This window comes from Nelumbo lutea, chromosome 8 (genome assembly GCF_056320005.1).
Source record: "Nelumbo lutea isolate HS-2025 chromosome 8, American lotus-T2T, whole genome shotgun sequence".
Classification (NCBI taxonomy): domain Eukaryota; kingdom Viridiplantae; phylum Streptophyta; class Magnoliopsida; order Proteales; family Nelumbonaceae; genus Nelumbo; species Nelumbo lutea.
Genome location: NC_142691.1, coordinates 53234150 through 53260384, shown reverse-complemented (window position 1 = coordinate 53260384; position 26235 = coordinate 53234150). Strand labels below are relative to the sequence as shown.

Sequence of the window (26235 nt, the reverse complement as noted above, 5' to 3'; positions counted from 1 at the left end):
CATAGCTCAGATCCGAGCCATATCCTCGAGGACCAACGCATAGGGTGTGGTCCCAAACCACCAAACCACAGCGGAAGCTCAGCTTCTACACTAGAGGGACCAACCTCAGCCCTCTCAACCTTGGCATCCTTGAAAACCCCAACCTCAGACTCATAATCGGACCCACTAGAACCAGAAGAGCTAGAAGCGGAAGAAGAATGGGAAGATGAGGAAGACATCTTACCGAGCTTGAAGCCGAGAAAAATGTTGACAACTCCCCGTCGAGCTATCCCAACAACTCCTCTCGCAAATGGAAATGGGGAAATGCCCTTCCACCCCTTGTTATAGCCCATAGGAATGCGATTCGATGCCAGATCTACAGTAGAGATCAAGTGCCACCCTGACAAAACTTGGAAAGACCAATTGACACGATTGTTACAGCATGCGCAAAGCCTCAGAAATTGAAGCGATGACCTTGATAAGCAATAGCTAGGGCATTAATTGCTCCAGTCCATCCTACAGCAGCGGTCCAACCACCGACATTGGTGCTTGAGGTTCACCCAGGCCCACTGGGTCAACCAGTTCCCCTGATTTCCTCGGGACACCGAACAGCGAAGGAGGCCTCGCTCTGCCCCAGCCGAGCATCCCACTCTTCGACTTCGAAACTAGAGGAGTGGTGCTCAAATCCCGAAATTTCAAGTACAAGTTCCTCAACCGAAGACCATACCCCTAACTTTGAAGCTCGGCAAACCATAACCGAGCATCACAAAAGTTCGGCACCTACGAGGCCCCCAACTTCGAAGCTCGGTAGACCACAACCGAGCATCATAATAGCTCGGCACCTGCGAGGCCCTCATCTTCGAAGATCGTCAAGCCACAACCGAACATCACAACAAGCTCGGCACCCCCAAGGGCCCTTGAACATCACCACAGCTCATCACCAGGAGGCCCTTGAACATCGCAATGGCCTCATTTCCACAGCTCAGCACCACCAAGGGCCCCATCTCTGTAGCTCAATGCCCCATGGCCGAGCATCACAACCTCAACTCCGAAGCTCGGCCTCCGACTGACAACAAAAAACCTTTCCTCGGCATATGGCTGAGCTAAGCCTCGACTCTGGGAACTCGGCACATCATGGTCGAGCATCATAGTGGCTTGAATTCCAAAAGTTGGACCCAACTAGAAAGCTCGACGCACCATGGCCGAGCCTCACTATGGCACAGAAGTCAACTTCCACTTGGAATCAAAGCGTTCCTTGGCTACACCAGGAGGACGGACCTAGAAGCTCAGTTCGACAGCTCAGCACTCTGCTGAGCTACGCAACCGCACAACACTTCATACCAAGAACTCCCCCTTCTCGGCTCCAGAACTGGGGGAGTGGTTCGGATTCCGAAGTCAAAGCTCTTAAATTTCTATAGCTAATGATGGGAAGATTCCTCGGCCACGTTCCATATTGCCCAATTCTCAAGATTGCGATAGGCACCGAGGAACACCAAAAGGGCCAGATGCCCATCTAGACATCAACTTGGAGTTCTTCAGCTAAAGAATGAATTGAACTACTTCATTCCTCGACTTCCAGAACTAGGGGAGTAATGTTCGGGTCACGGCTGATCTAGCCTTGCGAGACACGTGGCCACCCAGTTTTCACTCGGCCATGTCATCCTAGCTCGGCCATGTCAGCCTAGCTCAGCCACGTCGGCCTAGCTCGGCCACATCGGCATAGCTCGGCCACGTTGACATAGCTCGACTGAGCTACGCTATTATGGTGGCCCCCCACCTTCTCCATTTAGCCACGTCAACCACACATCACATGGACGAGCACAACTACAGATAAAGAGGAATAAGGAAGACGACTCCATTGAGGAATGTGACTCTATCCCGAATACCTCGGCGACTAACCTCATCCCAACAACCCCGGAAGCCCAATCCGACCAGGACACTGATCTTCAGCTATAAAAGGGTACTCCATGCTCGAGGTAAGGGATCCCTAACTTCTGAGACCTACAACTGCTATTTAGCTCGGACCAGCATCCTTATAGCTCGGTCCGACCACCTACCACCTCCTACTAACTTGAGCGTTGGAGTACTTACCCAGGGATAACTCCTTGGGCCTTTGACTTCTCCTTTCTTGATCGCAGGTCTTGAAGTGCGGCCTCGTCCTTGTAGCTCAGCCCCGCCCTGCCAACTGATTCGATTTTGATTAAGCAATATGAAAAACCAATGGTTAACGAACTGACATGTCTATATATAAAAATATATATATATATATATATATATATATATATATATATATATTATCTTTATGTATGTTATAGATATTATATATATAATATTATATTTTCATTTATATTATATAAAATTTTCTTATATATTTTATATCATCTGTATATTATAAATAAAAATATATGCATTATATATACATATATTATATTCTATGATATATTATTTATTATTTTATTATTTATAATATATTATATTATATGCATTTCTAGTATTTGTATTATATATTTATATATTTGTTTATAATATATATTATAAATATAAAAAATTGACAAATCAAAGAATTGAACTAGTGAAAAACCAAACTGATCAATCGATTAACTGATTTGTTTCAGTTCGATTTCAATTCACGATTTTCCAAAAACTGGTGATACCAATTTGGTTTAGAAAATCGGCTCACTAAAGAACAAAACCAGTTAAAAACTGAACCGATCAACAGTTAACTGGTTCATTTTGGCTCAATTTTGGTTCACAATTTTTGAAAAACCAGTGATACTGGTTCAAATTGAAAAATAGGCTCACGGTTCAGTTAATCGAACCGTAAGCACCCCTAGTGTTGTGTACTCTCTCTTCTCTTTCTACATATTTTTCTCATTACCATTGTTTCGCTATTAAAAATCATTCACCAATTGTGCTAAAGGTCTTGTTGTTTCAGTTCACAAGTGTATAGTCAAGCCATTCTTGTTAATTGAATTTAATATAATCATTTTGATAATCATTGAGTTGTTTATTCACCCATATATTTGATAAACTAGTACAAAGTACTTCTGATTGGTATTTCATCAACTTGCATTAGTGTTTACATTGTTAAACTGCTTATAAGTGAGTGTCAATGTTTGAGGACGCAGGGGTCATCCCCTACACCAGCAGAATACGTAATGTGAGATTTATTGGTAGGGGACAATCCCTTTAGTTAACCATAATACAATAACTTTATATACCTTGAAGAAAAAGGGGTCATCCCCTTTCTTTTCATGACCAAAAAAAAAGAAAGAAAGAGCGGTCAATTTACCCGTTTCTTGGGTCAATAATTTGGGCAACAAATATATAGTCATAAAAAGTTAGTTTAGGTCTCTTAATCAAATATTAGGAGAATTTGAGAGATTTTATGAGAATGGGAGAAGGTTGGGTTGTGCCCAACCTGAAATTGTAGGTTCTTTTTGGTAAAAAATGGTGTAGGATTTTAGGATCTTAGGTTGAGTTAGGGTTAGAGGGTTGATTAGATCATGTTGAAGAGTGAGTTGTGTTAGGGTTAAGGTTAGGGGTTCTGAACCTAAGGTTGGGTTAAGGTTGATTTCAACCTAACCTAACTCAACTTGACTTGCACGTCTAGATGATATTAAAACAAGAGTGCAAAAATGTTTTTGAAGGGGTGTTCTATTACATGGTGGTTTTTGTAATTGTCACATTAGTGTAAGGCTCAGTTTAGGATGAGTGCAATACAAATATTCATGACAAAACCTTGAATATATGTTAGGAATGGCAACAGGGCAGGGGCCATACTCCTCATCCCCAAGCTCAATCTCCATTGGGGATAAAAATTAACCTCTATCTTGATCCCCATTGGAGATGGTTTCCCCATCGGGGATCCGAATCCTTGATTTTTAATTAATTTTTTTTGCGGAAAAAGATTTACTTAAAATAAGGAAAAGTTTAAAATATAAATAATATTTTAAATATATTTTGATACATAATGTAATATAATATATATTCTATTATATTATATTTAATATATATAATCATGGTTGGTGTGGGTGGGGACTTCACTTCCCATCTCCATTCCAACCAAGGCAGTCTCCATCTGAGGCCGGATCTGCTCATCACACCTGGCACCTCACTGGCACCTCACACTCACATCCTACCATGCATTGGGAACATCTTCCGTACTTATTAGTGAATATTCACAGGAGATGTTCCCAATGCACAGTGGATGTCCCTGTGAGGCGCCCATTTGTGAGGAGTAGATCCCGTCGTCGCGTCTCCATCCTTGACTTGATCTTGGTCAGGGAGGCTAGGTACATAATGGGGCCTGGGGGTATTGCCATCCTTATGTACAACATATCTAAACCAAACTTTGTATTTGCATTGTACAAATTTGAATTTACACTTCCCAAACTGACCATAAACAAAACATGTTCTCTAATTATGTTTTTTTTTTTTTTGTTTTACATAAATAAATTGGTTTTCAAAAAAAAAGCAATTCGTGTTTTCAAAGCATCAAATGATGATTTTTTAAATGAAAAGTTAAAAAAAAATATTGAAATGTCATTAAATCATTTAGTGAAAATATATTCTTTAAAGATTTTTTAGTTGGGTAAAAGACTTAAACATGCCCTAAGTTTTCATTAATTGACTTAAAACATACCTTAAATTTTTCAAAAAAATACTTAAATATACCTTGTAAGCTAACTCCACATGACTTAAATATACCCTCCAATGAAAAGACACATATGATGTCATTTAAAATTTTAAATGTCCTATTTTGTCCTTTTGAGAAAATGATAAATTGGAATTCAATCATTAAAATCTAATTATTTAAGTTTGCAAAATGAATGTGTCTTAAGTTCTATTTTCTTTTCTCTTTTTTTTTTCTTTTGTATTTTGGAAATGCATATTACAAGTGTGTTATCATATTTCCCTATTTTGCATCATTTCTGTCATTGATTAGGGTTCGGCTTCTGAACACCATTTGAACATTACGAGAAAATGACACACGTCCATAAGCACGTGTACATTCTATATACGTGAGAGTATGGTAAACAAACATTTACCACGAATGCCGTTAGCCATCCTCGGTTCAAAACATTTTCTCTTTACCCTTTCTATTCTCTTCTTTCCCGCATCTCTACGGTCTCCACCCAAATCGACCCGTCAAATCCCTGTTCCACTATCCTCTCCAACCAACGAAAACAAAAGGCATCACCGGCAGTGAAATCTTCTTCAGTGACTGGCAAGATAGAGCAGGTAAATCTTCCTTCTTCTTTGCTTCTCTATGTTAGTGTAGAGTATGTAGGGGTAATTTTGTCTTTATACTTATGTTGATGTTGCTGATGTGTAATATTATGTTAGTAGTGTCCCTCACTTAAGTAGGGGCACATGTGTCTTTTCCATTTTGTTACTAATATAAAACATATCTGGCCGAATGGGAGAGGTAATTTTTTTCTCTCATTTGAACCAAACTTTTCTTCTCTCCTTTTCTCCTCTCTCTCTCTCTCTCTCTCTCTCTCTCTCTCTCTCTCTCTTTCTTTCTTCTTTCTTCTTCTCTCTTCTTGGCTGTTATCATACTAACAGAACTCAAGGGCAGGCCGAATCATAATACTCTAAAACACATTCTTCTCCCATGAAAAGCCTGATCCTTACTATTGACAACAGTGATATTCCGCTGGCGACAAATGGTTTCATCTACAACTTATCCACTAGCGATGCCACCAACTGATCTACTGTAGTGGTAGCAGTGGTCCGGTATATGGCTGGAGTGGTGGTGGTGGACCTACATATAACCGTGATGGTGGTCGTAGTGGAGGTAGAGATTTAGGGCGAGCCCGTGGTAAAGAACGTGGTTCGGGTCTGAGGAGGTGTACTCATTATGCTATGCACGGACATACTATTAATTATTTCTATGACTTGAATGGTCCACCCTCAACCTAGGGCAATCATGCCATGACTAGTGACAGTAGTTTCAGATAGGAGAGTCGTTCAGCTGATCAAATACTTCCTACATCCACAGATGTTCCCAGGAAGGAGATGATGAGTGTCCCCCATGATGAGTATGAGAGGTTTGTCCAATTCACATCTCAGCAAAACACGGCTACTCTCGCACACTCAGGTATGGCTTGTTTAGCATCCACACCCAATCATTGGATTATTGACTCTAGAGCCTCCAATCACATGACTGGAACTCCATGTGTGTTTTTTTCCCTCTCCCATTGCTCAACATCACAATTTGTTACCCTTTCTAATGGTTCCACATCTTCCATTTGTGGTGTTGGCAATGTTAACATGACCCCCTTATCTTTATCCTCAGTTTTGTATATCCCTAAATTTCCGTTTAACCTTATGTCTGTTAGTAAGTTGACCAAGTCACTCAATTGCTCTATTATTTTTTACCGTTCTTCATGTGTTTTTCAGGATCTCAAGACGGGGATGAAGACTAGTGAATGGCATGAAGTTGGTGGATTGCATTATCTTGACAGTGGTGGAAGAACATCAACATTTCTCCAATCATCTCTCTCTCCTCTCCAGTGGCACTATCGATTTGGTCATCCTTTGCTGAAAGTTTTGAAGGCTTTGGTCCCTTCGTTGAGTCAACTTTCTATTTTAGATTGTGAGTCGTGTCGATGTCGTTGCTCCAAAAAGCAACGCTACATTGGAAAAATAAAAAATGCTACATTGGAAAAATCGAAAAGGCTACATTGGCATTGATGTTGTTGCTCCAAAAAGCAGTGTGATACATCAACGCTACATTGGAAAAATCGATGCTCTAGAAAATGGTAATATGTTTGGAACCATTTTTTTCATAAAAAATGGTGCTCTAAACCATATATTGGAAATCAAAAAGGCATGGTGTGGGGAAACGTCAAATTTGACGTTTTCTCAATTTGGAGCTCATTGCTGCCAATGAGAATATAATGTGATAGTGATGTGGACTTCCTACAATGGGTACTAATGCTGAAAACAAATATGGAGCATTGGTACCAAACAGAAGGTGTTGATGTTTCCCTAAGTAACATTTTATCTGGCAATAATGTTTCTAAGCAAGAGAAAAATACACTGTTTTCTCAAAAAATGGAACTTCCAACCCACACATATACAGAAAATGGGGTGTTGTATATGCAACATCGAAGCCAAACATATACTAAATTGCCACCTTCACCTAGGGGTGTAAACGGATCGAATTTGAATCGGATCAGGCAATATCCGAATTCGATTCGATATCCGACAGATATTAAAAATTAACATCTGAATTCGAATTCGATTAAATATTCGAATATTCGATTCGATGTGAATTCGATTAATTAATTATTTTAGATAAATAATAAATATAAAAAATTATTTTATTGATATAAAGTATATAAATATATAAATTATATAAAATAATTTATATATTATATATAAGAATTAAATAATCGGTTGAATTCGGATATTTATCGAATCGAATGAGGTCATATCCGAATTTGAATCCGATTAACTATTCTATAAGAATAGGATATCCGAATTCGATCGGTTATATATTCGAATTATTCGAATTCGATTCGATTATGTGGAATATCAAATTCGAAATCAAAATTTCAAATACCGTTAAAACCCCTACCTTCACCTTGTTTTGAGCATAAGAGAACCATCGAACGGTTAAAATGGGCCCTATTAAATGGTGGATTCCACTCTTTAGGCAGAGGATATGAGACTGGATCTCTTCCTCACACAAGACGCCTCACACCGACCTCACAATCACATCGCACTATGCATTGCATTGGGAATATCTCCCGTATTTCTACGTTATTATTCACGGGATATCTTACCAATGCACGATGAAATAAGCATGTGAGGTCAGTGTGAGGCGCCTTATGTATGGAGCAGATCAACGTCACCTCTCACGTTGGCGAATCCTCGTTGGACGCGTGAACCTGCCAATAGGAGAAAGACCATGCCGACGTTAACGCGTTTGGTCTGATCGGTTCAATCGGACACGAACCGGTCGTGACACAAGAGATCCCTTCCATCGAATCCTCCCCATACACCGAACTCTTCCTCCATCGCGGCGACAAGGAGATCTCCGGCGGCGACAGGTATCACCGTTTCTTTCTCTCCTCTTCTCTGATTTTTCTATTCTCCGCTTCTCCTCTCCTCTTCTTCTCATCTGGTCTCCATCGACGGCGACAGGTATGACCATCTGTGGCAGATGGCAACTCTACCTCGTTCAATGATTTGTCTTCTCTCTCTCCCTGCGGTTGACGGGGAAGTTACGCAGAGTTCGGGACATAAATCCGTATCCTCAGTGATTCAGTCCTGCTTCATCTCCCTCACAAAGCCTCAGACCCAGACCCACCCAGAAACCAGGGTCCTTTAAGTTTCAACGAGATAAAAACAACTGAAAATCCTCCTGTTAAAAACGGGTTTTCTTCCTGATTACAAATTTCCTAACTATAGCAACAACAGCATTACAGTGAGTGTTGCCTTTTCGAATTTCAATCTCTTTCCGATTTTTGATTAATTTCTGATCTTCTCGTCTGTTGATCACTGAAAATTTTGTATCGATCCCATGAGCTCAGCATGTTCTGATTCTCTCTGCAGTTCGAATTCTTCTGTCTTTGATTCTGTTGTTCGAAATTTGTGATTTTTTTTGTTATTTAACTCTACGGTTATTCTCTGAAGAGGTTTTGAATCCTTTTTTGCTGGAAGAACCAGTTTTAAATAGGATTTTGAAAATTTCGATTTCTCTTCCTCTGGAAAGAGTATTGAACATTGAGTTAACATCGATGAAATTGTTTGTTTAGAGAGGGAGAGAGAGTGAGAGTTATGGCTTCTTCTCAGAGCAATATCCACTCCAAATCAGCAAAAGTTGAGCAGATAATTACTGAGTTTTTTACAAAGAGCTTACACATAATACTAGAGTCCAGGTCTCCATGTGTTTCCTCGCGGAATTACAGTGGAGAGCAGACTCTCTCGTCTACATCATCGTCCTCGTCTTCGTCTTCGAGTGTCAAGCCTAGATATAAATGGTTCAACTTAGCCATTGACCTCTGGCGTCAGAGCAATCAGGAATGAGTCCTTGTTGCCGTCGAAGAAGAGGAGAAGGGAAGAGAGAAAGCAACGGTCATACCTGTCGCCGTCTCCTTGTTGCCGTCGATGAACTACCGGAGGTCTCCTTATCGCCGCCGATGGAGGAAGGGTTCGGTGGAAGGAGCTCCGGTGTCGCGACCGGTTTGTGTCCGATTGAACCGATCAGACCACGTTAACGCTCAAACGGGCGTTAACGTTGACATGAGCGACGTGTCCTCCTATTCGCGGGTTCACGCATCCAGTGCACCCACGGGTGCACAGAACGCGGACTCTACGGAGTACGGTGGCTGAGTGCCGACTAGTGAGTGACTTCTGAGTTCTGGCTTAAGAAAGTGAATTTTGCTGGAGCTTTCATTTTCTTCTCTCTCTGTCTCCCTCTTTCTCTCTCAATTGGATTCTAAGAATCCGTTTCTTTCGATCCCGCTACCTCTTTATCCTAAATCCTTTTGCTTCCTCACCCTCTGTTTGATTCAGCAAGGCAATGTGGGACTCGGAAGGAAGGAATCGTGGGCTCGAAACTTTATTTCAGTGTTCTTCAACGAGGTTATTTTGATTTTAATTTTCTACATAATTCCCCCTTTTTCTTTTTTCAATAAGCTTTGGAAAGATTTGCTTTGATAAAAGGCTTTTCAACCTATTTTTTGTTGCTGTCACATTAATTAAGCACTAATCATATATTTCTGGTTTACTGTGTCTAACAGAAATATATTAGAGAATCTGGCAAGTGCAAACAACTCAAAAAATGGTTAGTTTTAAAACCTTAAGGAATAATGGAAAGCATAGAATAATTAAATGAATAGGTATAATGCAATTGCTCGGACCAGAATGAACTTCTAACTCTTTTAAAAGATAGAGATTTTATGGCCAATATCTTAATATTGTGTTCATTGGTTTAGGGTGTGGAGTTCTTTCGTTTTCTCCTTCCCATAGATTTGTGTGGTTTTTACATTTAGAAAAATGAAATTGGCATTTGTTTTTAGCTTAAGGTGGATGTCACCGATAGTAATGTTTGCTGAACGGGTTACCTTTTTGTAAGAAGGGAGAGATTAAGGAGGATGCCACCAATAGAATTAAGGCATGGATGATGATGACGAATATATATATATATATATATATATATATATATATATATTTACTTTTGATCAGCAAATAAACTTTATTTATTAATTTGAAGTAAGTTTACAATTGTTTTTACTGAAGAGTTGCCCAATTTACAAGGAAACAGAAGCTTTCAAGTACATAGGCCTTTGCACTTACCTTTCTTGCAAGATGATCAATCTCCCTGAATGCAAATCTGCATTTCCAGGGTGCTGACTGTATATTCCTTGCCCAAGAAATCACCAAAAGAACATCTCCTTCCAGTTCCAAATCTCTAACTTCTAGTTGTGAAGCTATTTTTAAACCTTGCAGCAGGGCCATGATTTCAGCCAGAACTGAGTCTCCAAAGCCTACTGGTCTTGAGAAGAAGCCTTTACAACTCCTTGATTTCAATATTTGATAACTCCCCCTGTGCCTGCCCTTCCTGGATTGCCAAAGAGGCTACCAATAAAATTTAACTTCAGCTTATTTACCTTTGGTGGTTTTGAAATCATTCTCACTGCTACTTTATGTATGTTTGTTTGTACCACTTCAGTCGAATTCCATAATGTCATTTGTATAAACATCTCTAAAAAGTTCCAATGTTTTCACCTAGTGTACCACTTTAGTCGAATTCCATAATGTCATTTGCACATGAAAAAAGGCCATTTGGGGAAGGAAGCCAAACCCTTCCATTTAGAGAGTTTTTGTCCAGTAACACCTTTTCCAAACAAAGAAAGTAGCAAGATAAGTGAATCACACTCAATATTCATCAAACCCCTTCTAAAGTCAAAATCTCAGTTTAAACCAGAGTTTGAAGGTGCCCCAAATCTAGAAACGGGTTTTTCCTTGAGGTTTGATAAAGAAAAGAGTCAAGTGAATTCTAGGTTAAGGGGGTATTCTTAATCCAGAGGTCCTAGAATAAGACTTGATCCCCACACCCCACCTCAAATTGGATAAAATTGAGGAAGATTGGTAATACCTCTGAGATTGCCTTTCATGAGGAGTTTGAGGTTGCATGAGGCGCTAGCTTTACATCCCAACCATTATCTGCCACACTGTGAATGCTTTCAATGACCTTGTGCCAAAACCTATCTCTTTCTAAGGGGAATCTCCAAATCCATTTTCCTAGAAGAGTTATGTTCCACTTAACCAAGCTCCCAATACTTAATCCTCCTTGTTCCTTTGTTTTATATACCAGGTCCCATTTGACCAAATGATCTTTCTTTTCATCTCCCAGTTCTCACAAGAAACCCCTCATCAACTGTCTTGCTATTTTCATTGGGATCCTAAAGGTGGACAAAAAGTAGGTGGGGAAGTTGGCTAGGGTAGACTTGATCGAAGTAATTCTCCCTCCCATAGAGATATAGCTCCTTTTCCACATTGCTAACTTCCTAGTGCATCTTTCCACCATTGTTTTCTAGAAGCTACCTACTCTCACGTTACCCGCTAAAGGCATACCTAGATACTCTAGGGGCCAATTTTTCACCTCACAACCCAGTAATCCTGCCCACAAGATGACATCCTCCTCTCTCATATTAACACCACCCACACAACTCTTTTACCAATTTACTTTTAACTTTAAAATCCTTTGGAAACTATCAAGTAAGGCTTTTAAATTCCTCATATTGGCCTTAGTACAGTCTTCACAAAAGATGATTATGTCATATGCAAATTGCAAGTGAGTCACCACCACCCCATTTCTACCAATCGTCCACCCTTTGAACTGGTTTTCTAGGTCAGCCTTAATGATCAATCTACTTAGGACCTCAGCAACAACACTGAACAAAAAGGGGGAAATGGGGTCTCCTTACGTTAGACCTCTTTGAGTTGGGAAAAAAATCCCTAGCCACTCCATTGATTAGAACTGAGAAATGAGCTGAACTAATACAACCTTTGATACACTTCCTCCATTTCTCACCTATACCATTTTTTTCTAACAAATCTAAGAGGAAGGACCAATCCATCATCATAGGCTTTTTCCAAATCCAACCTTTGATCAATCTGGTTTTCTACCAATCTCCGCCCTTTGAACTGGTTTTCTACATCAGCTCTAATGATAAATCTACTTGGGACCTCAGCAACAATAGTGGACAAATCCAAGAGGAAAGACCAATCCTAGCCACTCCATTGACTAGAATCGAGAAATGAGCCGAACTAATACGACCTTTATCCACTTCATTTCTCTCCTATACCAATTTTTTTCTAACAAATCCAAGAGGAAGGACCAATCCACCAAATCATAGGCTTTTTCCAAATCTAGTTTGCAAATTAGTCCTACTCGTCCTTGCCTTTTCTTTTCTACTACACACTCATTAGCCACTAGGATTTGGTCAATTATTTGTCTCCCTTCCACCAAATCTCATTGATTTTGGGAAATTACTAGAGGTAGAACAGTTTTAAACCTCCTCTGCCAAGACTTTGGTAATGATGATGATGAATATTTTCTTAACAGATTAGATCTTCTCTCTTTTAGTTTGTTTAGTATAAATAATAATGTTAAAAAAGATGGAATTGCAGATTGTTATTTCAGAAGTTGTAGAGACGGAATTCCTGTTTATGTAGGCAGATACCCCCTCCCCGAAGAAAAAAGAAAAAAAAAAAAATGTACAGCTACTCTCTCAGCTTCCGACCAGTGGCACTGAGTCCCCTCATCTAAATGTTATCCAGCCTTTCCACCACTAAGAATGCATACCTTTGAGATTAGCTACTTTTAGCTGTTAGGAATGGGTGTTTGTATTAAGTGTAATCCTTCTGAATAATTTTATTCTGCACTCTACCAAGTTGGGATTAGGATTTGGGGTCCATAATCCATACTTATAAAACAGCCTTAATTTTTTCTGATATCGAAGCATCCTCTGTTTGAAGGAGAAAAAGATATATACCAAAAATATATGGGAACGAAACACTATAGGATATGAGGATTCCATTTGAGCTAGGTTTCTATTGCTTCTTCAAGGTCTGCAGTTCAGTTTTCCTCTAGGTCTTTCTAATTTGTAACTTGAAGGATTCTCAATATAGGTGATGGAACTAGTATTAGGTTCTGGTTTGATCCTTGGTGTGAGGAGCTTACATTGAAAGAGCTCTACCATTACTTATTTGAGGTGGCTGAAGACAAAGAGGCTTTGTTTGCTAATAAATATGTATTTCAAAGGGATTTTTGGGTGTGAAATCCCATCTCTAGGAGAAACCTAAATGATCTGAAGAGAGAGACCTAAATGGATCTTAGGCAGAAAATTTGCTCGGTTACACCTAACAGGACAGGTACAGACAGGTGGGTTTGGGGATGGTGCAATGGCAACTTCACAGTGAAATCCTTTTAGAACAGGCTTATTTATTATGGAGAGGCCTACTTTCCTTCAGTTAGAATTTGGTATTCTGTTGCTCCTTGTTTGCTGGTCTGTTAGAGAAGAAGAACCAGAAGAGATGAGAAGAGAGGAGAAGAGAGGAGAAGAGAGTAGAAGAGAAGAATGTATGGTTGGCCAGTAGTGTTCTCAGCTGGCCTTAGAAGCTATCTTATATTAACATTAGAATAATACAGAAAATAGACTAGAATGCCCCTGATTAGTGATGGGGCACCTAGACACTTAAATAATAAAACAGTTTAGGCCCACTAACTAAAGGCCCATAACAATGAAGAGGGCTGAAACATAAATAAGACTGATAAGCCCACAAACATACAGCCCACTTGATACAACTCTCCTGTCAATGTGGCATTCCTAATGTGGACTGGTGTTTTGAACAAGTATTTAACTTCAGAAAACTTAACTAAAAGGGGTATACTGATAGAAAACACTAATTGTATCATGTGCAATAACTTCTTGGAATCGGTGGGTCACTTGTTTCTGCATTGTTATTTTACTTGGAAGGTGTGGGGCAGACTGCTGGGCATCAGGACAGACCTGTTTCCCTACATCTATGGCATCTCTGGAATTTCTTGTGGATCTAGCATCTGAAATGCTTAAACTCTCTGTCCCTGTGGTGGTACTAATGCTTATACACAAGAAATAAGAGAAAAAGGTTAAAATATCACAATATTTACGATATTACCTCCTGACTATTATAAAAAGAAAATTACCCCCCAGATTCTCTACATAAACAGAATAGGGAAAATGGTTTGGGGGGTTGTACCTTTGGCATTGGTGTGGACAGAAAGAAATGGTAGGTTGTTGAATATAAATTTAGTTTGGAGGACAATAATGTAAAGGTCCTATGGAGCAGGATTTACTCATGGGCAGCAGTATATAGATGCTTTGGGGTATATACCATGTAGTTCTTTTTAACCTCCTCTCTTTCAGTCAATTCATTTTGAATATTGCTTATTGATTCAGTTGATAAGCCTCATCCTGTTCTAGTAGCTACAGATCTTGTAATACTAAGAATATCTGGATAGTGATGCACATGCTGCTCAAAGGCCAAATTTGAGTCTGGGTTCCACAGTCGAAAACTAATTCCAAATCCAAAATCATCTCATTGTTCCAGGGGGAGTAGCCCTTTTTTTTCCCTGATAATTTGATATTGGCAGTGTCACATGGACATGGACAAGGGAATCAGAACCAACTTATGTCGAGGAGTATGACCTGGCAAGATGAAGAAACAGGGATTCATGGATATTCAAAAGTATAAACTATTAAAATAGTCCATATTTTGTTGAATTTTAACATTGTAAACCTACTAAAGAGAGACTAATAGTTTATCTTTGTTACTTGATAACATTTTATTGGAAAAATGATATGTATTGTGTATGTTAGCTGTTCTTTTTTGTTGAATAATCATGAAGGAAAAAGCAAAATGCCATGTAAAAGTGTCCTTGAAGAAGCCATCGAGTATCAAGTCTGATGCATGTTTGACATGGATACTTCATTCATTTAGTAGAGTCCATGCAACACTGGTTTAAGGGTAGTCATTACCTATGTACAAGAACTAGCACCCGGCCAGCTCTGTGGAATCAATTAAAATCCACTTTAAGAAATTGATTTTAACATTGAACATCAGGTATCAATGACAGATCCCATAGTCCACAACATAGTACATGACCTACAAGAATCAATGGGTGTATAACACTGGTATAGGGCCTGTGGAAATAAAAAATAAAAATTCTAGAAAGAGGAATTGTTGGACTAGTTCAGTGTTAAAGAAGGTTTGGATGTGGAATGAAGTAAAAGGGATTAGAATGTATGGCTTAAGGGATAGATTTCATGACTGGGCTTCAGATGTAACATGCTGTAAGTTGATTTTTCAACTTAGTCAACAACTATAAGAATTATAGGACTATCATAGAGAAAGATGAATGAACTTGAAATTAATGAAAATTGATGGATGTTTTCTGCAGTCCGTTTGACACAAATGTTTTAATTCTCCATCAGTAGAATGTAGAGATACTGGTTTTATGGTACCATTTGGAAAGACCACTCACTTCTTTATATGGAATATGGTTGTGATTTAGAACATTTATCATCTTCTGTACGAATGCTTTTTACCATATTGTTGACATATATAGTCTTTCTGGTTTGTGACTACTTGGTAGTGAACTTATTGATTTGTTTTAACATGACCAATCCTCTACATTATTATTATGTTAACAAGTTTCTTTCTCTTTTTAAGTTCAGATATGATACCTTGTGTTTATTTTCAGATCTGTAGTTTGTTCGTTTCATGCCACCTCTTGTGCTTAGGCTTCTCTTACCATATTTCATGTTCAGTTTGCTCTTATTATCTTAGACTCATCAGCCTGGTATGCTTTCACACCGTTGGCACTTAGTTATCATACTGAAATATCTATTGAAATACTCTACTATCATTAGGTTGTTTTACAACATTTTATCCTTGTCTGATGTGCTTGTCTTCATAATTGACTCTGTCTTTGTTAGCATTTTCCTCATTCCAATATATCTAGTAGACTAGAACCATGAACTGATTGAACTTTAAAAAATTGCCTAACTTAAAATAATAGTTTTTCTTTTTTTTTTGATCAATAACAAGAAACTTTATTAATGATATGAAACTATGTGAAGCTTAGGTACAAAGAGGAGGTAAAAAGACTTAACTCCCACCAAAAGAATACAAAGGAAAAAAGTGAAAAAGTAGCCCAAAAAATCGAATCCCTATTCACCCCTTGCTTTGCTAACCCATCAGCAAAAGAATTAGTAGTCCTCTTCACCCAGTTGTAATGAACCACAATATCCCTACTCAGCCATTTGAATTTATTCTTCTCATTGTTATAACTCCATAAATCACTGTCTCCCTCCTTTAGCCACCTAATCACCACCTTCGAGTCACCTTCAAGGACCAAACATCTGATGTTCTACTCCCTTGCTCTTTGGATACCTTCCAGGATTGCAAGAATCTCAGCCCTAAGAGAGTCTCCTTCCCCAATTGGGCCTGAGAACATAGCAATAATAGCCCCCTCCTCATTCCTGAACACTCCCCCAATTCCAGAAGGCCCTGGGTTCCCTAAGAGAGTCTCCTTCCCCAATTGGGCCTGAGAACATAGCAATAATGGCCCTCTCCTCATTCCTGAACACTCCCCCAATCCCAGAAGGCCCTGGGTTCCTTAAACGGCTACCATCAAAATTCAGTTTTATGAACCCATAGGGAGGAGGGGACCATGAAGGACTACAGGTCCTCTTACAGAGGGCAGAGGAAGCTATCTCCTTCCAATTTCTCACCAAATCAGCCACAGAATAATCTGAGAACAGTTCCATAGTTTTCAACCAATGTGCCACCCTTAACAGAATTAGACTTAATAAGTTTCCAATGGTTCTTTCCATATCTGAAAATATTCGTGAATTTCTTTCTTCCCACAGAGAGCAACACACTGCAGCCCTAATGCTTTTCCACATAGTCTTCCCTCTCTTCTTCGGCCATCTTAAAAAAGGAGACTTAATATCTCTAGTCTCATGAACAACAGATGACAACCATGGTTTAAAATGTCCCTAATTTCCCTAATATTTCCATTTCCATGGGTAGCAACACAATTTTACTAATCGACATTTCCCTAATGAAGACTACCAGCACTATATGGAGTACAAGAGATAGTTTCCATGACATATTTCCATTTCCACTTCCATGGGTAGCAACATGAAATTCTACTAGAATTGAAATATTCCCCAGTGAACACTACCGGTACAATGTGGAGTGCAAGAGATAGTATTATAACATAAGTTGGTAACAAATATTGTAGGTATGTGAAGTGACAAGTTATTGTCCACCAAATTTAAATGATTACCACTTTGAAGTTTGAACTAGCTCAATATTCATTTCAAACATGAAGTCAAATATTAGTTTTTGTTTGTGTAAGAGATTATTTGGTTGATCTATTACAACCATTTACATTTCTTACGAGTTTAAATTTTGCTTTAACTCATTCTATCATGAAGTCTAAATCTTAAGGTTTACAGGGCAACTTCATAACGTATTCTTTTGTCTATAGCCTTAGTTTCTTATCTTTGTTTAATGATTTGGAACAAGATAATAATTTTAAAAGGTGTGTCTATGCTTCTTCTATCATTTCATAAAATATCATTCTATATTTTGCATATTTTACAATGTTTCCACCATGTCTATAAATTTTACAATATTTCCATAAGATATTTCTGACATTTCCGACATGTTTCTTATATTTAGATGACTGACATTTCCACTGACATCGACATTTTAAGCCTTGATGGCAACATTGATAAGAAAAAGATACTAGCTACTATTGGTGCTCCATGTGTTGCAGCTGTGGCATGCATGATATTATTGTAACACTATGTTAATTATATCAAAAAGGAAATTCCAGTAAATCGAAATTAGGAAACAATGAGGTATATCCTCCAGCTAATAAAAAAGAAGGATATTTTTGGAAAGAAATCCTTTTATAGGTTGTTTCCAGTCTTTCAGGAAATGGTGTGGCTTATTGACATTATTTGAAGAATGGGACACTCTCATTTATTTTTTTTGAGATCTAATGAGACTATTGGTTATTATGTTAACAAGACGTGGATGGAAATTATAGCTCTAAAAGATAGATATCTTTTCAGTTAGATGGTATACAAATTTGGAAATAATTAACAACCCAAATTTCTTTCCATATTTTGTGGTAAAATTACAGAGTTCAAGTTAATATAAATTTAAAATTGGTAATTGGTTACCTTAATCATATATTTCTTTTTGATACATGTCAGAATTTCAGAGTAATATTAGAAGATGTGTGTTTATTAGTCTATGGGTATTCTTGGTATTTTAAATATAAAATGGTCATGTTGTAAAATATTCATAGTAAGGTCTATATTGTAACTTTTACTCATGTTTCATTAAGTAAAAAAAGTGTTTAAGGAGGTGGGGTATCTCATACCTGAACCTCCTCTTCTCCATTTATCTGTTCTCTTCTTTTCCTCCTCCTTTTCTTCTTCACCATTTCTCTCAAAACACTAACTTCCTAACTCAAGCACAACAAGAAAGCAAACTTAGTATTAGAGCAGGGGATGCATTTTCTGTTGAAGGTTTGATAAGCCTCTATAAGGGTTGGTGTCAACAGGTCAAGATTGCAATTTGACCCTCTCCCATTAGGCCTCTGCTCCACCCGGCCCCAGTCAGGGTGGTTTTTTGACCTTTGACCAGTTCGGGGGTGGGTTTTCGGGGAAACCTAAAGATCTGGATCTCTGGTGGCTAGAGATGGGATGGGGGTGGTATCTATCTATCTATCTATATCTCTCTCTCTCTCTCTATATATATATATATATTGTATATTACACAATATGTATTTTACATTTTGAGAATGGATGTATCAAAAGTTACTTATCTTTTCATAGATTACATCAAAAGAGTTACATGATAAACCAAATCGCCAACATACCCTTTAAGACATAAAGATATTAGGAAGGTGAATATAGGAAGGTGGGGCCCACAAGGCAGAATAAGAGCAAGGGAGATGTCCTAGGTGACTCAAGCACTAGTTGTTTGGGTAAGGAGCAGACGGGTCAGCCAACTGGTTGACCTGAGGGTTGTCTGAATTGGTTAAAACATTTGGGGCCGAAACTGTGGTGTCAAGATCTGTAGAAAAGGGGGAAAGGAGGATGGTTAGTTCTGGTGAATGAGAAAAAGGATTGCAGGGGATGAGGCCCTTTGAGAAATGTGATGAAGAGGAGAGAGACACAAGCAGAGAGGATCCAAAAGGAAATGTGGAACCTAAAGTACCATTGACAACAAAGACTAGACTTCAATTGGATTTGGAGAAAAGGAACTCCAGAAATATTAGAGAAGAAGAGGTGGAAGATAATTTTGAAGATGAGGATGAATACTCAACTAAAGCCAGTTCAGGGGATTGGTAGTGTTGGAGGAAAGAGGGGAGGCTCAGTGGCGATGGATGTGATTAGGGATTTGGGAATTGATTTTTAAGGAGATTTAATGAGGTTGTTTGATGCTGACCTCTGTGAAAGGAAGGTTTATGTTCAATTTGTTGCTCTGGAAGCTCTAGGTGAAGAAGACTTGAGAGAAGTGGCTGTTTGTCCCCAAAATGTGATCTGGTGCCTAACCCTTGTCTAATGACGTAGGAAACCTCTTGGGGGTCAGAGATGAATTAGTATCGGATGCTTTGGAGGATTCTTTTCATGGTGAAGAAGTGCTGAAGAAGTCTCTCTCAGATGGAAACTGTTAATTAGATGGGGGTTTTGTCCCTAGCTTGTCTTCCATAGATGTTACCAAACTGCTACCATCGAACTTGCATTCAATCCAGCCAAGTACTTATGTTCCCTTCATAGTTTTCAAGGCGCCAAGGCGAGGCTAGGTGACAGGGGGCGCCTTGTCGCCTAGTCACCTAGGCGATGTATTTTTTTAAGTAAAACCATATATCCTAGGGTAGTTTCCTAGGTTCCATAACCATCTTTCCTTAATAATTATTCATAATTTTCATTAGAGAAGTATAAATTTCATGTTTAAGTCTATAAAATCACATTTTATGAGAAAAAAAAAGAACAAAGGAAAGAAAATTCAAAAAATATAGGGGCTGAATCCTACTTTTGTTATAGAAAGAAGAAAAGAAAAGGTGGAAGAAGAAGAAGATGATGTGGAAGAAGAAAATGTGTTGATTAGACAAAATTTCAAGTTCTTCCCTTGCTTATTGGTTTAGGTCTTGAAAATTTTGAGGGTTCAATCAAAGATCAAAATTTCGATATGATACGCCTTGTATCGGGTGTATTGTATTGTATCTTTGGGGTCCCGATACCTGTTCACAGGTTTTCGTGGACCCATTTTTTAAATAATATATATATATATATATATATATATATATATTTAAAAATGAAATTGAAAACTAAAGAAATGAAAAAATAGGGGGAGTATCGTTATAAGTACCAATACACCTCTGCCAATACACAGAGGTGTATCGATACTTTGAACCATGGGTTCAATACAGCAGTTAGCAATGTTTGCGTTGATTAAACCCTAACAAAATAAGAAAATAATAAAAAGAAATTAGTATATAAACACATAAAATGAATATTCTAGTTTAATAATGCCTGTTTTATTATTATAATGTCAAAAAAATAAAAAATATAAAAGTATTTTATAACCTAGTGTACAAAACTGCTTGGCGACTAGGTGAGGCGAGCCTCCAAGGGCGCCTTGTTGCCTAGGCACCCGTCTAGGCATTGCCTTGACAACTATGGTTCCCTTACCAGGTTATTCTCTTATTACACCTTGTGTTTCTGTGGATAGTATTTTTTTTATGTGGGGAGGATTGTCAAAATTGTTTAAAAACACCAAGTGCCACTTTAGTCCGAGAAAAGCTTCAGGAGGCTAGGAAAGTGCAAGAATGTGATAATGAGAGTTTAGGTATGGGCCATGGGGAAGGAATTTAGCATTTCATGATAGACCACTTAGAGGAAGGGGCGAGAGGGGAGGAAGAAGACAAGAGAATTGGGACAAAGACATGGAATTTTTTTTTTTGGAAGAATAAAAATAAATTCATTAAAAGAAAAAGAGAATACAAGAGAAAGGTGATAAGAAATCACCCGAGAGAAAGCACCAAACACTAACACAGACTTACTACCTTTGATACCTGTTGACAGATGTTGTACACAAGTTTAGTACCGCAAGGGTACTTTTGTAATTTCTTCATACTTTATGTCATACGACCAGACTAGTATAAATAATAACATACTGCACACGCCTACAGTATTCTTTTGGGGCTCTTCATCTCTTCTCTCCTCTCTTCTCTCCTCTCTTCCTCTCTTCCTCTCTTCCTCAACATGGTATCAGAGCAAGTCATCCAGGCCTGAAGGGTGGTGTCAAGAAAATATGTTTTTGTTCATTCTCCAATGTTGAGCAGTCAGTCTCTTCATCTCCCAAAAGCTGTATCTATCTGCTGTTCGACCTTAAGCAAGAGGATGCCTGCCTGACATTTCATCTTCCAACATAGAAAAGAATTCTAGTTATAGAGAGTTTTCTATCTGATGTCCAAAGAAGTCTGCCAACATTGTCTGTTCGGCTATAGAGAGGCTATCATCTGATGTTCAAGAAGGTACTGTTCATCTACTGTTCGGGTGCCCTAGTATTCAAATGAAGTTTTTTTTTTTTTTTTGTATTTCTTTGCACACATTGATGGACTGTTGATGCCCTAAGATTCGACTAGTGTGTTCCTTTTTTTTTGTGTTACTATTGTTCGGATACCCTGTTGATGGACTGAAGTAGCCCTTTTTTCTTTGATCTCATTGACTGTTCGGCTGCCTTGAAGTTGGTATTGTACCAGGTCTACTGATTAGGTGTGTGGTGAACTTCACCTTGTATCTTCCATTCTGTTGAGGGGTCATATGATCTCTATAAAACCGTAGGTCATACAGACCTGGTTTTGTACTACAACTGCAGTGTTTGTCTTTTTGATTCCTACAAAATCGTAGGTCATACAGACCTGTTCAAGTGCTGCAACAACGGTGTTTGTTCTTGGCTCCCTGTGAAACCATAGGTCAGAAGGACCTGTTTGTGTGCTACAATACAAGTGTTTTTTCATGAACAGCTCTGTGAGCCAGTTCTCCTTCCTTGGGTGTTTTTTTTTCTTAAACCAGAAATCATGAGTGGTGAAGATTCAGCCACATCTGAAGTTTCTTCATTGCTGAATGGAATGTGTGGGGGTGGTGACCTATCCTTTCCTATGGCTGTTGTCCCTCTTGATGGTTTAAATTACCTAGAGTGGTCAAGAGGGATCAAGTTATACATCACTGTAAGGGGGAAGATAGGCTATATTAATGGGAGAATCAAAGAACCATCCTCTGGGAATGCTGAATATGATAGATGGATCAGGAGAACAGTATGGTTATGTCTTGGCTCTTGGTTTCCATGCAACCTCAAATAAGGAAGAATTTCATGTGGGCTGAAACTGCAAATGAGATATGGGAACAAGCAAAATCTACATATTCAGAACTACGATACTATGCCAAGATCTATCAACTACAGGCAACATCATCTACTTGTAGACAATGGGAGAGGTGTTTGTCAGTATATTACTCTGACTTGACTTCTGTCTGGAAGGAGTTGGACCATTACCAGAATGTGGATTGGAAGTGTGATGAGGATGCCAAAATGTACAAGAAACTTGTCTCCCAACAAAGAGTGTTTGCCTTCTTACATGGTCTGAATCCTATGTATGAATCTATCAGATTACAGATTCTTAGTTCTAAGGATCTTCCATCAGTTCAGGAAGTCTATGCTCTTGTACAATCTGAAGAGAGCAGAAGGAATTTGGTGAACAGTCCTGGTGGGGATGTAGTTGTGTTGGCAGCGAAAGGGGGTGTCTCTACTAGTGTGGGATCTTCTTCCAGGAAAGGAGATCTCCAGAAAAAACAGAAGATAAGGACAAATTGTGGTGCACTCATTGCCAGAAACCCGACACACCAAAGATACCTGTTGGGATCTTCATGGGAAACCAAAATGGGCTCAAGATCTGACTAAGAAGCAAGGTTCAGATGTGAATAAAAGGTCTGGACAGCAAGGTACAAAGAAATACCACATGACCAACATGGTTACTCGGGAGAATCAGCCCCCATTCCTACTGTGACTCAGACACATCTCTCTGGATCTGACCCGGGGGAGGATATTATAAATTTCTTCCGTGACCATTTAGAGCTCTATGGTAGAGCCATTCGTCAGATGGATGCTCCTCCCTCAACCTCATTTGCATCTACGTCAGGTAACCCTACCATATCTTTCCATGTTGCTTCTCACACCCCTAACTCTCCATGGATCATTGATTCTGGAGTGTCAAAACACATGACTGGCACGTCCTCTTACTTTCAAACCTATCACCTTCTTTTTGGAAGAGACAAGGTGAGACTAGCTGATGGATCATATACTTCCATAGCTGGTCAAGGAACCCTCTCTCTTCCTCTTGGTCTTACCCTTTCTGATGTCCTTCATGTTCTAAAATTTCCCATTAATTTGTTCTCTGTTAGTAGTGTTACTAATTCCTTAAACTGCTCCGTGACTTTTTTCCCTTCTCATTGTGTTATTCAGGATCTTGCCTTAGGGAGGACGATTGGTAGGGGATGTATGGTTGATAGACTTTACATGCTGGAGAATAAGGTTGGTCTTCATGTTACAAAGTCTATGAGTCAGTCCTTTAAGAGTAAAGTTTATTTATGGCATTGTCGTCTTGGTCATTTGTCTTTTGAGTCTTTGAAAGTTGTATTTCCAGAACTGTTTAAGTCAATGTTTGTTTCCTATTTCTCTTGTCAAACGTGTCAGTTAAGTAAACATTGTAGAACTCATTTTCTTCAGAAAAATAGTAAATCTGAATTTCCTTTTCACATTGTTCATTCTGATGTATGGGGCCCTGTTACTTTACCATCTGAGAGTGGCTACAAGTATTTCATTACCCTCATTGATGATTATTCTAAATATACTTAGGTATATCCGATGCAAACCAGGGAGGAAGTACCAAAAATTATCCAATATTTTCAGCGGATGGTCTTCACTTAATTTCAGACTGAAATCCAAATTTTTCAGTCAGACAATGCAAAAGAGTTTTTTCATAGTGATCTCACAGAGTTCTTTGCTTCGCGTGGTTCACTTCACCGTAGCTCTTGTGCCCGCACACCACAACAAAATGGTGTGGCTGAACGGAAGAACCGACATCTCCTTGAAGTGGCTCAGGGTTTACTATTCCATATGAATGTCCCCAAACGTTTTTGGCTTGAGGCTTTCTTTGTTCTACCTACCTCATTTACCGTATGCCCTCTCGTTGGTTAGAGTACAAAGCCCCACATCAACTTCTCTTTCCTAAGGCCCCCCTTCTTTCCATTCCTCCTCGTGTATTTGGTTGTCAGTGCTTTGTCCAAAATCTGTCTCCCACCCATGGGAAATTGGATTCTCGTGCTATCCCTTGCATATTCCTTAGTTACTCCACTCAAAAGGGGTACCATTGTTTTGATCCTGCTTCTCGGAAATTCTATGTCTCCATGGATGTTTCTTTCTTTGAGGATGAGCCTTTTTTTCCTGTTTCTCCTCAGGGGGAGTGTAGGCATGAGGAGAAACTGGTTCTGCTCCCTTCTCTTCCTGACCCTCCGCCTTTTTGTGTCTTCTCTTGTCGTTGCAGAGGCCAACCAAATTCAAGAGCTGTGGAGAATCCAGAAGCTGTACCTTCAGTGCCACCAAACTCCTCGGGGGATTTGACTATGCAGAAACTTTTGCCCCTGTTGCCAAGATGAACTCCATTAGAGTTCTTTTCTCTCTTGCTGCTAATCTGGATTGGGATCTACATTAGCTTGACATCAAGAATGCATTTTGAATGGTGACCTTGAAGAGGAAGTTTTCATGATTCAACCCCCTGGTTTTCTAGCTCAAGGCAATGAACAAAAAGTGTGCAAGTTGAAGAAGTCTTTATATGGTCTGAAACAATCACCAAGAGCTTGGTTCAGCAGATTCCATGTTGTGGTTCAGTAGAAAGGATACAAGCAATGCCAATCAGATCACACACTGTTTGTGAAAAGAGGAGAAGGTAAAATGGTTGCTTTAATAGTATATGTGGATGGCATAATTGTTACTGGTGACTAGAAGGATGAAATCTAGAGGTTGAAGGATTTCCTTGCCACTCAGTTTGAAGTGAAGGATCTAGGACCTACTAGATACTTCCTTGGAATTGAAGTTGCCCGATCAAAAAGGGGTATCTTCATTTCTCAAGGGAAATATGTCCTAGATTTACTTCAGGACACTGGAAAGATGGGGGTGAAGCCAGTTGACTCTTCCATTGACCCCAACCATAAATTAGGTGACAGCTAAGGTGAACCTCTCAAGGATGTTAAACAGTTTCAGAGGCTTGTAGGGAGATAGTTGTATATTTCTATGACTCGTCCAGACATTGCATATACTGTTGGTGTCCTTAGTCAGTTCATGCATGCACCTAGGTCCACTCATCTTGAAGTAGCAGAGAGAATCCTCCGATATCTAAAGAAGTTTCCTGGTGCTGGCTTGTTATTTCAAAGGCACGAGCATTTGAAAGTTGAAGTTTATACAGGTGCAGATTGGGTTGGATCTCAAAGTGACAGAAAGTCTACTACTGCACCTTTATAGGAGGGAACCTTGTTACATGGAGGAGTAAAAAGCAAAACGTGGTGACTAGATCCAGTGCTGAAGCTGAATATCGTGCAATGGCCCATGGAGTAGCTGAAGGTATGTGGATAAAGAATCTATTGAGTGAGTTGGGTTTCCCAGTGGACAAACCTACGAGTCTATTCTGTGATAACAAAGCAGCTATAAGCATTGTTGCTAACCTAGTGTTACATGATAGAACAAACACATCGAAGTTGACAAGCATTTTATCATAGAGAAGGTCATCACAGGCGAAGTATGTAATCCCTATGTCAGCTCTGAGAACCAACTTGCAGACATCTTTACGAAAGGGCTAAACCATTCCAGACATCATGATCTCTGTGACAAGTTGGGCATGATTGATATCTATGCTCCAACTTGAGGGGGAGTGTTGACAGATGTTGTTGTACACAAGTTTAGTACCACAATGGTACTTTTGTAATTTCTTCATACTTTATGTTGTACGACCAGACTAGTATAAATAATAACATATTGCACACGCCTGCAGTATTCTTTTGGGGCTCTCAGTCCTCTCGCCTCTCCTTTCTTCTCTCCTCT

The 26235-nt window shown here is 39.1% G+C and overlaps 2 protein-coding genes across 12 annotated transcripts in view; both read left to right on the top strand.

Annotated features, from left to right (window-relative positions):
• The first annotated feature begins 7933 nt into the window (after nucleotides 1-7933).
• The window catches only part of CNX3 (cofactor of nitrate reductase and xanthine dehydrogenase 3), a 49325-nt gene continuing 31023 nt past the window's right edge, over nucleotides 7934-26235 (top strand). For 3 of the 11 annotated variants that reach the window (XM_088957925.1, XM_088957926.1, XM_088957930.1), the window contains exons 1-2: nucleotides 9543-9582; nucleotides 15752-15850. Coding sequence is in view for 2 of the 11 variants with exons in the window: in XM_088957935.1 (XP_088814061.1) it covers nucleotides 9782-9784; nucleotides 15752-15850 (102 nt within the window). In the remaining 9 variants the exon portion in view is untranslated. Of the gene's footprint in view, nucleotides 8046-9513; nucleotides 9583-9740; nucleotides 9785-15751; nucleotides 15851-26235 lie in introns of those variants that run through there. The other 8 variants (XM_088957934.1, XM_088957935.1, XM_088957929.1 and 5 more) reach the window with 8 other exon arrangements.
• LOC148844204 (cation transporter HKT1;3-like) overlaps nucleotides 9546-26235 on the top strand; it is a 54128-nt gene continuing 37438 nt past the window's right edge. Inside the window, exons 1-2 of the mRNA XM_088957923.1 lie at nucleotides 9546-9582; nucleotides 15752-15850. The gene's annotated coding sequence lies outside the window, so the exon portion shown is untranslated. The remainder of the gene's footprint in view (nucleotides 9583-15751; nucleotides 15851-26235) is intronic.